Raw genomic sequence first — 11,078 nt, 5'->3', positions numbered from 1 at the left:
AATTTCACTATAAGTTTCTTTTTATCTCAATCACTTTAAATTATTTAATTAATTATTTTCTTTTATTTAATTCTTATCTTTTATTTTTAAAACAACTTTTGAACCCCCTATTTAATCTCATCCAAAACTCTACCTTATCTCATCATTTTCTAAATCAAAAGGTTTACTTCATTAGAAACATCAGAGTCCCTGTAGACTCACCCTGCTTCCCTACTCTACTCTACTCTCTCTCTTTATTTATTTAGTTATTTATTTTTAAGAAGTCATAATTATTTTGACAGTAAAACGACACATGTCAGTTGAACAACTCGTGAATTGCTTGAATTCGATTAGATCAAAATTCGGTTAATGATTGATTTGGATTGATTCGATTCAAATTTTAGCTCGATTCGAGACCTTAACAAGTTGAGTCGAGTAAGATCTACCTCAACTTGATAAATTCGTGAGCAGTTCATTAATCTTTTGTAGTTTTTAATAGTTAACTTAAAAAATACTTCATTAAAAAAGTAAATCTAATTATTAATTTATTGATATGCAAAATTACTAATTTATTAATTTTTTATTTTTAGGTTTATTTATGTATTGTTAATTTTTTTTTAGGTTTGATTATGTATTGTTAAACTTCAATTTTTTTAAATGAAAAGGAGGGAAACAACATGTAAAGACCCTAACGATCTTAACACCAATTACATCAGATTATCTTTATGGAGAGCATTGAAAATTTCTGCAGTAAGTTGATGAAACGTTTGAACACCTTGAGGAAGATTCCACACAAGCTTGGCCAAACAATCAGCTACCCCATTACATTCACGAGGTGTATATCGAAATACTACCCTCCAGTTTCTCCTGATTAGAGTAACATAAGGAATCATAGTCGAAGCTCCTCTTGATTTCGTTAACATCAATAACCATTTTGCTGTCTGTCTTAACAATAATTTGTCGTAAATTTAAATTCCATGCAAAACATAAGCCCTCATAGACACCCCTTAATTTCGCATCAAGGACAGAGCAGCAACCGATAGTTTTAGAGAAACCAAACAACCATTCGCCTAAATGGTCTCGAATGACACTACCACCCAAACCAGAGTCCAAACGGCGAGCACCATCCGTATTGATTTTAAACTAACCCATAGATGGAGGTTTCCATTGGATATTTCGATTAACACGAGCAAGGCGAGGTGCAGTCCAAGTTTCCTGAGTCATCAAAGCACTCACTGTTTCTCTGAGCAGCCTCTTACTTTGCTGTAAAACACTGTCTGCAACCATAAAACCCCTGTCAAAAATCATTCTATTACGGCGCATCCATAAATTCCAAATCACCAACCCAAACAAGATCTCCCAGTTTTCAGCATCTATCGGATAGTAGGTTGGGTGGCGTAAGTTTGTTTCAATCCAGTTCACTAAATCAATGGAAAGGAAGTCATCAATAAGTTCAGGTTTAACTACTATGTTCCAAACTGAACGAGCCTCAATACAATCCCGGAAAATATGAGAGGATGATTCAACCGCAGCGCCGCAAATAGTACAACTTGGATCAGCAGCCATTCTTCTCCTTACCCGCTCCTCATTTGTAAGAATTCAACCCTTGCAGAGAAGCCAAAGAAGGGTTTTGACTAGGGGTAAAGCATTATGTTTCAGACTTTCAGTAAGAGATCCCATACTGTCAAAACAGTATCCGATGTATCTAAAGAGCGTCGAGAATATGCGCTTTTGACAGTAAAACAGCGTTGGCTATCCCACCTCCAACCCGGAATGTCTGCATCACTGATCGACCTGCCGAGAAGTAAGGAAAAACTGAAGGTGGGAAGGTTGCTCTAATTCGATCCCAATCCCAATCTCCATTAGCATTAATCATTGAAGCAACATTAACATGGCCGATAGAACTCGCCTCTTGGCTAATGCTCAAATGCCTCACAGGTCCCAAGTCACCTAACCAAGAGTCATTCCAAAAATCCACAGTTTGCCCATCACCCAAAGTCCAAATCAAGCCATTTCTAACCTCATCCTACACCATACTAACCCCTTCCGTAATATATATTTAACTTACCTAAGTGATTAAAGAAATTGTTGTTATTTCTAAAGATTATAGGTTGAAGCACCAACGACTGCAAGAGTAATTAAACGTTCATTATCAAATAATTGAAAGTATTTAGAACATATACTACTTTGTAATCATCTTTAACTTAATCAAAATATAAATATATATATATATATATATATAGAAATTTCACTATTTTATAACATGCAGTTATCGTAAGTCAATTTACAACGTCTAACTTCCCACTTTCACGTGTTTAAAGAACAAAAGTCATCTTGCCCTTCTCTCTTTCTCTCACCAGTGACGGTAGCACCATTGTCCTCTCCCAATAATGACAGTGGTACTCCCGTCGACGATATTAATGGGTAAATTTATTTCTTTTTCTATCATCATCGTCCTTTCGTTGAATTTCATTTTTTTTCTCTCAGAAAATTAAGATTAAAGACTACTTTGGCAAGGGTTGAAAGGTTAATTTTGTCTTGTACGATGGATCAATGAGACAATGAACAATCACTCAAGTTCATGTTTCCATTTTTATTTTCGCTGTCGTTTAGGACGACCGTTTTGGAGTCAGAGGCTGTTAGTGTTGTATTATTGATTTATTTGGGAAGCTAACCCCACCCAAGTGTATGTTCTCAGATCAAAATATTGCTTACTTGCTTGATTCCATTGATTTGGAGCCTCTTTCATATAGATTATTCCATTGCTTATTGCCCCTCCAGCTCAGATCGTAGAGCGCAAGGCTCTTAACCTTGTAGTCGTGAGATCGAGTACTACGGTGGGCAATTCATAATTGCCGAGTATCTTCCACGGAAGTTACTCTCAACTTAGCGATGGGGGCCAACCTACATATGGAAATAAAGTCAACTAATTTTTTCATATAGATTGTTCAATGAATTTGGTATTTACCTGTATCATGCAATATATATATATATGTCGCAACCGTCTTTCGGTTGGGCCCCGAAATTGGGTTTCGACTTGAAAAATATGGATTGGAGTCGCCACCGACCACTTTAAAATGAATTTAGGTGGGTCAGACATCATCTTACCTGATCTGCGTTGTACCAGAAACGTGTCGGGTTTGGGAGTCGGTTACGGTCAAGGAAGGATTAACACCCTTGAACCGCCCTTTCGGTACCAATTAATTTGCCGGTTGTCTTAGTTGCGAAAATTCGCAATTTAAATTTAAATTTAAAAATTCAATTCAAATTGGTTACCTTTGATAGATTGAAAGTATCCTTAAAAATCAAAAATGTCATACAATAAAAAAATTAATGTTAAATAAATGAAAGAAAAAAAAGAATAATAAAATAAAAAAACAATAATAATTGGTGAACCTGACAAGTTAATGGCAAACTACTCTTTGAAAGTAAACCACACTTTGAAAAGAATAATAATAAAATATAAATTAATGGCGTGAACCCCACTCTTTGAAATTTTTTGCACTGGCACCAATAAATTCCATAGCTATTTGTAAATGATGACAAATAATCTTTGTCATCTACTTTTTATGTCAAAGATTCGGTGAGGCTTGTTGCTTCAGTATTCTCTAAGCCCACTATTGTTAGATTTTAAACAGAGCTAGTAATGAAAAACCTGTGAGGAACGAGAGTAGCAGTGACCCTGTTTTGGAGTCGGATCTCGGAACGGATGAAAGTGGTGAGCTTATCAAAACGCGGTGGACAGATGAGGGAGCCATGAAATGGGACTTGTGGATCTTGCGACGAGAGGAGTAGACTTGTGGGTTACACTTTATTTTTGCAGTGGCTGAATTTACTAGAAAATGGTATGTGATGATTGAATCCTTCTTGAAGTACTTAGTATGGAAGAATTCGACAACTTTCTCTAAGGCATCTTCTTCGTCCTCTTCATATTTGTCGTCAGCCGCCAATCGGTCCCTCACGGCACTCTCTAGCTGCACTCCATATTGGGATCCTTTGATTTCCTTGATCATCACAACTCTCAGAAATTTCTCCACCGGAGCATTAATAAGAGCCTCAAAGAAGTCATCTTCTGCTAGCACGTTTCCAGACTTACCCTTCCATTGTTGCAAGTGTTTAACAACTTCAGGTTCAACGTAAACTCTGATCGATGTGCACTTGATTTGCAGAAAGTGAATCTCAATATCGGTAATCCCATGACCAAAAAGTGAGAGTGGCTTGGTGGTTGTGATTTGGGAGGGGAAAAGTATCTCATCAACCATCACCATTTCAGTAGCCATAGCTATGTCTGCTAAAGGTTGAAGGCAGGCAAGGAAGCAATGCAAGGGCAAAGCTTGTTGAGTTTCAGAGTGCAATCGAGAATTCAAAGAGTGGTTTGTGCATTTATACCAAAACATTAATGGCAGGAACTTAGAACAGCAACATTTCAGCGTGGGATAGCTAGTATTTTTTTGTTCCCCCCACGAAAATGCCACGAAGCTCCCCTTTTAAGTTGATTTCAATCACTCCAAATTAAGGTCTGTTGCCTTCGTTTCCCACGTCATTTGCTCCCTGATGCATGTGGTAGTGGAGTAAGTGGGTAGGTTTGTAGTTGAGATAATGGTGGGTAGTGGGGCTTGCAAAAATAAAATTAATAGAATTAATAATAATAATAATAATAAATAATATTTATAATAACATGTATATATTTTTTTAAGCCCGGTCAAAAACTAGTGTCTACAGCTGCCCCTCTTTGCACATTTTTGTGTTAACAAGAATAGGGCAAAGATGAAAAAGACAACAAGTTTTTGTCTGGTTTTCTTTGATTTGAGACTTGATAGTGTTTGTTGTGACACCAAGTCAATCCATTGGGCACGATATCTTTCGTTGTGAAGTTGAAATTGGCTCTGAAATTGGGAAATTATTTATTGACAACCAGCGGTCCCTTCGTCGTGAAGTTGAGCTTGCGTTGTCTGGAGTCCAATATCCTTCGCTGTGAAGTTGAAATTGGCTCTGAAATTGAGAAGTTGTTTGTTGACAACCAGCGGTCCCTTCGTCGTGAAGTTGAACTTGCGTTGTCTGGAGTCCAATATCCTTCGCTGTGAAGTTGAAATTGGCTCTGAAATTGAGAAGTTGTTTGTTGACAACCAGCTGTTCCTTCGTCGTGAAGTTGAACTTGCGTTGTCTGGAGTCCAATATCCTTCGCTGTGAAGTTGAAATTGGCTCTGAAATTGAGAAGTTGTTTGTTGACAACCAGTGGTCCCTTCATCGTGAAGTTGAACTTGCGTTGTCTGGAGTCCAATATCCTTCGCTGTGAAGTTGAAATTGGCTCTGAAATTGGGAAATTGTTTGTTGACAACCAGCGGTCCCTTCGTCGTGAAGTTGAACTTGCGTTGTCTGGAGTCTAATATCCTTCGCTGTGAAGTTGAAATTGGCTCTGAAATTGAGAAGTTGTTTGTTGACAACTAGCGGTCCCTTCGTCGTGAAGTTGAACTTGCGTTGTCTGGAGTCCAATATCCTTTGCTGTGAAGTTGAAATTGGCTCTGAAATTGGGAAATTATTTGTTGACAACCAGCGGTCCCTTCGTCGTGAAGTTGAACTTGCGTTGTCTGGAGTCCAATATCCTTCGCTGTGAAGTTGAAATTAGCTCTGAAATTGGGAAGTTATTTTTTGACAACCAGCGGTCCCTTCGTCGTGAAGTTGAACTTGCGTTGTCTTGAGTCCAATATCCTTCGCTGTGAAGTTGAAATTGGCTCTGAAATTGGGAAATTGTTTATTAACAACCAGCGGTCCCTTCGTCGTGAAGTTGAACTTGCGTTGTCTGAAGTCCAATATCCTTCGTTGTGAAGTTGAAATTGGCTCTCGAGCAAAATGTGTTGTTTCGAGAGAAACTTTCAATCTGTCGAGTTGGTCGAAGTGTAGCTTCTTACTGCCGAGTTAATCAACCACCATCCTTCTTTGAAGGCGCTTTAGAATCGAGTATCCTTCATCCTGAAGTCAAAACTTGACTCTAAAAGCTGCAAAAACGTGTATGCTAAAATGATGAATGTGATGCACCTAAGATGCATGCAATATGAATGAATTATGTGTTATCTTCTGGATGGAGTCTCGTGCTTTGTCTGTCAATCAGGTCCTTAGAATCGATCGTGCCCCACTATCTTCTCGAGCTTTGGCTTTACAGACCTTTCAAATCTGAGACTACTCTGTTTGAAAAATGTTTTTCTCTTTTTTCTTGTTTTAGGAGAAAAAATGTTGTAAAATATTGTTGGCAATTGAATCAAATTGTAAACGTGAGTTCAAAGAATATCAAAGGAATCAAGATCTTTTTTAATGCTTTTAGAGTCACAGCTCTTTGAAAAATGTTCAAATGGATGAGTTGGCCTTAGGTTGGCCTCCTTTCTAAGGTTTTGGTAACCCAAAATGTCATTTTTTAAATATCGCAACATGCTTTGGTATTTCAATTGGGTGCGGACAAAATGACGCAACTAGCATGATCAATTACTAGACCTTTTATTTCGGTCCTCTGAAATCTTCCATTTGTTCAAGCTTTGTAGGCTCCTCTAACGAAGGCAGTGCAAAAATATCGGTCTAAAAATGAAATTCTTGAGTGCTCGTGTGAAATTGACTATAACAGGTGTTCCTTAATTCCCTTAGTCCATTTTACCGAAACTTTATGCTTAGATAAATTCGATTTAATTTACCGTTATCTGGCTAGCTGAATCCATAAAGCCAGGGTATTTAACCAATTGCTTTAGAGGGACAACTTATCATTATAATCATTTTTATCAAGTTAACTGAAGGGTTCATCTCATCACAAAGTCTTCGGCCTGACAAAAGCAGTGGAGCAAACACCGAATTGCCAAGTGTCCGAGCAATGTCATGGTTTGAATGACATCTATTCATAAAGCCAGGGCTTTCGAGTTTCCTCTCTAACCAATTGCCTTAGTGGAATAGCTCAGTTTTACGGATTAAATTTCTTAAGATTGTCAAGAAGAACCTGTTATAGTCTAGGTGTTTGTTGAAAGTAAAAAATTTCATCTTTAGAGTTCAATTTTCAAGCAACTGACCTAAACTAGATTCACTTACTCGACTATTCCATCTGTGAAGATCATTATCATCACTGAACGTCTTAAATAAAAAGTATAATAATGTCATATGCAAAATGATGCCCCATGTTGTCCGCACCTTATGAAAGGAAAATGTTATATTGGTTAATTACAAGAGCATGGTACGGTGTTTGAGTGTATATTCTGGGTAAAGTCAAATTCCTTGTTTTAGATCATGATACTTCGTCAAAGATATGTAACTTTGAACCATTTCAGAGTTTCTTAATTCAGATGATATTCAAAGAATTGCAAGTTTGCAAATGTGATTCATTGTTTAACATCTTTAAAGTAACATAAATTTATTTAAAAGTCCTTACAAAAACTTGAGAAAAGAAAAAAAAATGAAAAACAAATTCAAACAAAATGTCTCAAATAATGAAATGGTCTTCCTCACTTGGATGCCCCAAGTTGTTGAAGTCGATCCGATTCTTGTTACGTATTTTATGTATGATTCTCTTGATTGTGGAGTAATTCTCGATAGTGTGCCCTAGGACTCCGCTATGATTTTCGCAATGAGCGTTCTCATCATACTACCTGGGGTACGGGGCTACATGGATTTCTCTGGATATGGTGACACCACGTGTGCGTCAAACAACTGTTGGTAAAGCTCCTTATATGTCATAGGATCAAAATGTTCTCATTTTTGATGAGACATGTGAATGTAAAAAAAAGGAAAAATAATGCGAATGTAAAGAAAAATAACAAAATGCACAATATGTCTGAATGCATGATGCATGAAATGTTCGAGGCATTGATCCAAAAAATGTACCTGTTATTATAAATAATCCTTATTGGGGCAAAAGTGTTACGTCTTAAGAGACAAAAATATTTTGAATGCATAGACCCCGAACAGCTTCTGATAGGTTAACTAGTCTTCTGCCTTCGTCTGTCACCGGTTGAATACCCTGTCAAACCATTCCAGCTCCTTTGGCTAAAATGTGCAAATAACGAACTGCTTGCCCCCAAAAGGTCTCGAAGAACTACATCTCCGGCTTTCACTATCTGCCGAGCTTGTTTCTAACGAAAATGCCATTGGAGCGAGAGAAACTATCCAAAGCTTGCTTCTTGAATTCATCAGCAATGGCATCCAGCTCAGCTAGGGTTTCACCATCTTGTTCTTGTAGTTTTCGAAAGGAGCGACCGGGTCAGTGACCTTTTCCTCGTCTTGCCCCTGCAACTTTGTCTTTGAGTATTCTTTGACCGCGGTTGGACTTCTGAGTTTTTTTTATCTCTTTGTATTATAACCCCTTTGTCCGTTAATACAAATTATTTACGTTTAACAAACACATTTTTGGTGGATCAACACCTCGTTTTAATGATGCGAATGATAAAAAAAATGCCAAAGAAAAAAATTAAAAGGGAGGAAAAACAAGTTAGTGAGATAAGGAAAATAATAAAAAAATGATGAAAATGAAAAGTCCTACCCCACATGATATCTACCCCACATGCTTATTATTCCTACCCAGACATGATTTCTATCCCGCATGCTAATTTCAAACAAATCCTAACCGCATATTTGTCTAGTTCGCATGCTTGGAGCAGAAAATATAGCAGGAAATAAAAATAGCCTAGGGTTTGGAATGAGGTTTTGGGGTAGGCTCTAATTCCCTATACTCTCTCGGTTTAGGTTCTAAAAAAAGTACCCGAGTTCTCCACGCTGGTGCCCCTTTGGGCTTGCCAGACCCTTAGTCCTAAGCCCATCACAGGCTTGTGTGAACTAAGTTAAACTCGAGAGGACATATTCCCTTATGCCCGCACGGTGAATAAATCCACACGAAGACATAAGGTATATGAATCCCGAAGGCTACTTGCTAGGCCCGCACGGTGAATAAATTCACACGAAGGCGTCGCTTTCACCCCCACTTAAATAGGGTTTAGAGCTCGGTTATAGAGCCTCAGATGAAAACTTTGAAAAATCTGAAATCATTAAAAAATGTTAATACAACTATTTATTTGAAAAATAATCAAAGGTAAATAACTGGAATCGAAAAAATAAATTTAAATTTAAATTTACCATTTTCGCATAAAAAGACAACCGAAAATTAATTTCAGCCTGACTCACTTACCTGTCCCCAGCGGAGTCGCCAAGCTGTCGCAACCGTCTTTCGGTTGGGCCCCGGAATTGGGTTTCGACTTGAAAAATATGGATTGGAGTCGCCACCGACCACTTTAAAATGAATTTAGGTGGGTCAGACACCATCTTACCTGATCTGCGTTGTACCAAAAACGTGTCGAGTTCGGGAGTCGGTTACGGTCAAGGAAGGATTAACACCCTTGAACCGCCTTTTCGGTACCAATTAATTTGTCGGTTTTCTTAGTTGCAAAAATTCACAATTTAAATTAAAATTTAAAAATTCAATTCAAATTGGTTACCTTTGATAGATTGAAAGTATCCCTAAAAATCAAAAATGTCATACAATAAAAAAATTAATGTTAAATAAATGAAAGAAAAAAAAGAATAATAAAATAAAAAAAACAAAAATAATTGGTGAACCTGACAAGTTAATGGCAAACCACTCTTTGAAAGTAAACCACACTTTGAAAAGAATAATAATAAAATATAAATTAATGGCGTGAACCCCACTCTTTGAAATTTTTTGCAGTGGCACCAATAAATTCCATAGCTATTTGTAAATGATGACAAATAATTTTTGTCATCTACTTTTTATGTCAAAGATTCGGTGAGGCTTGTTGCTTCAGTATTCTCTAAGCCCACTATTGTTAGATTTTAAACAGAGCTAGTAATGAAAAACCTGTGAGGAACGAGAGTAGCAGTGACCCTGTTTTGGAGTCGGATCTCGGAACGGATGAAAGTGGTGAGCCCATCAAAACGCGGTGGACAGACGAGGGAGCCATGAAATGGGCCTTGTGGATCTTGCGACGAGAGGAGTAGACTTGTGGGTTACACTTCATTTTTGCAGTGGCTGAATTTACTAGAAAATGGTATGTGATGATTGAATCCTTCTTGAAGTACTTAGTCTGGAAGAATTCGACAACTTTCTCTAAGGCATCTTCTTCGTCCTCTTCATATTTGTCGTCAGCCGCCAATCGGTCCCTCACGGCACTCTCTAGCTGCACTCCATATTGGGATCCTTTGATTTCCTTGATCATCACAACTCTCAGAAATTTCTCCACCGGAGCATTAATAAGAGCCTCAAAGAAGTCATCTTCTGCTAGCACGTTTCCAGACTTACCCTTCCATTGTTGCAAGTGTTTAACAACTTCAGGTTCAAGGTAAACTCCGATCGCTGTGCACTTGATTTGCAGAAAGTGAATCTCAATATCGGTAATCCCATGACCAAAAAGTGAGAGTGGCTTGGTGGTTATGATTTGGGAGGGGAAAAGTATCTCATCAACCATCACCATTTCAGTAGCCATAGCTATGTCTGCTAAAGGTTGAAGGCAGGCAAGGAAGCAATGCAAGGGCAAAGCTTGTTGAGTTTCAGAGTGCAATCGAGAATTCAAAGAGTGGTTTGTGCATTTATACCAAAACATTAATGGCAGGAACTTAGAACATCAACATTTCAGCGTGGGATAGCTAGTATTTTTTTGTTCCCCCCACGAAAATGCCACGAAGCTCCCCTTTTAAGTTGATTTCAATCACTCCAAATTAAGGTCTGTTGCCTCCGTTTCCCACGTCATTTGCTCCCTGATGCATGTGGTAGTGGAGTAGGTGGGTAGGTTTGTAGTTTAGATAATGGTGGGTAGTGGGGCCTGTAAAAATAAAATTAATAGAATTAATAATAATAAATAATAATAATAATAAATAATATTTATAATAACATGTATATATTTTTTAAGCCTGGTCAAAAACTAGTGTCTACAATATATATATATAAGACGGGTGTAAGATTTATATAAGGGAAGTAAATTTATAAAAAAATTGAAAGGGAAATTAACCTTATAAAATTTAAGGAGATATAAAAAAAGATTATTAATAAAAATATATACTTAAATTATATGAGGAGATAAAATTTTTAAAATGACAATTATCCTGACTGATTTCTTTAACCA

At 37.4% G+C, this 11,078-nt stretch overlaps 3 protein-coding genes across 3 annotated transcripts; all 3 read right to left on the bottom strand.

The window, feature by feature from the left end:
• Positions 1-1,122: 1,122 nt before the first annotated feature.
• On the bottom strand, positions 1,123-1,545 carry LOC120207625. Its single transcript, XM_039207061.1, has one exon. The coding sequence runs from the start codon at positions 1,543-1,545 to the stop codon at positions 1,123-1,125; it is 423 nt and encodes a 140-aa protein (XP_039062992.1).
• A 139-nt stretch (positions 1,546-1,684) lies between these two features.
• Positions 1,685-4,304, bottom strand: LOC120207624 (probable chalcone--flavonone isomerase 3). The gene is made up of 2 exons (XM_039207060.1): positions 3,635-4,304; positions 1,685-1,929 (listed from the first exon to the last, which is right to left on the bottom strand). The coding sequence occupies exons 1-2, from the start codon at positions 4,257-4,259 to the stop codon at positions 1,685-1,687; spliced, it is 870 nt and encodes a 289-aa protein (XP_039062991.1). The 5' UTR covers positions 4,260-4,304.
• A 5,481-nt stretch (positions 4,305-9,785) lies between these two features.
• On the bottom strand, positions 9,786-10,442 carry LOC120207623 (probable chalcone--flavonone isomerase 3). The gene has a single exon (XM_039207059.1). It carries the CDS (start codon positions 10,440-10,442, stop codon positions 9,786-9,788), a length of 657 nt encoding a protein of 218 aa, XP_039062990.1.
• Between the last annotated feature and the right edge of the window lie 636 nt (positions 10,443-11,078).

This window comes from Hibiscus syriacus, unplaced genomic scaffold, assembly GCF_006381635.1.
Source record: "Hibiscus syriacus cultivar Baekdansim isolate YM2019G1 unplaced genomic scaffold, ASM638163v2 tig00015100_pilon, whole genome shotgun sequence".
In the NCBI taxonomy this organism is placed as follows: Eukaryota; Viridiplantae; Streptophyta; class Magnoliopsida; order Malvales; family Malvaceae; genus Hibiscus; species Hibiscus syriacus.
This window is presented reverse-complemented; position numbering and strand designations above follow the sequence as displayed.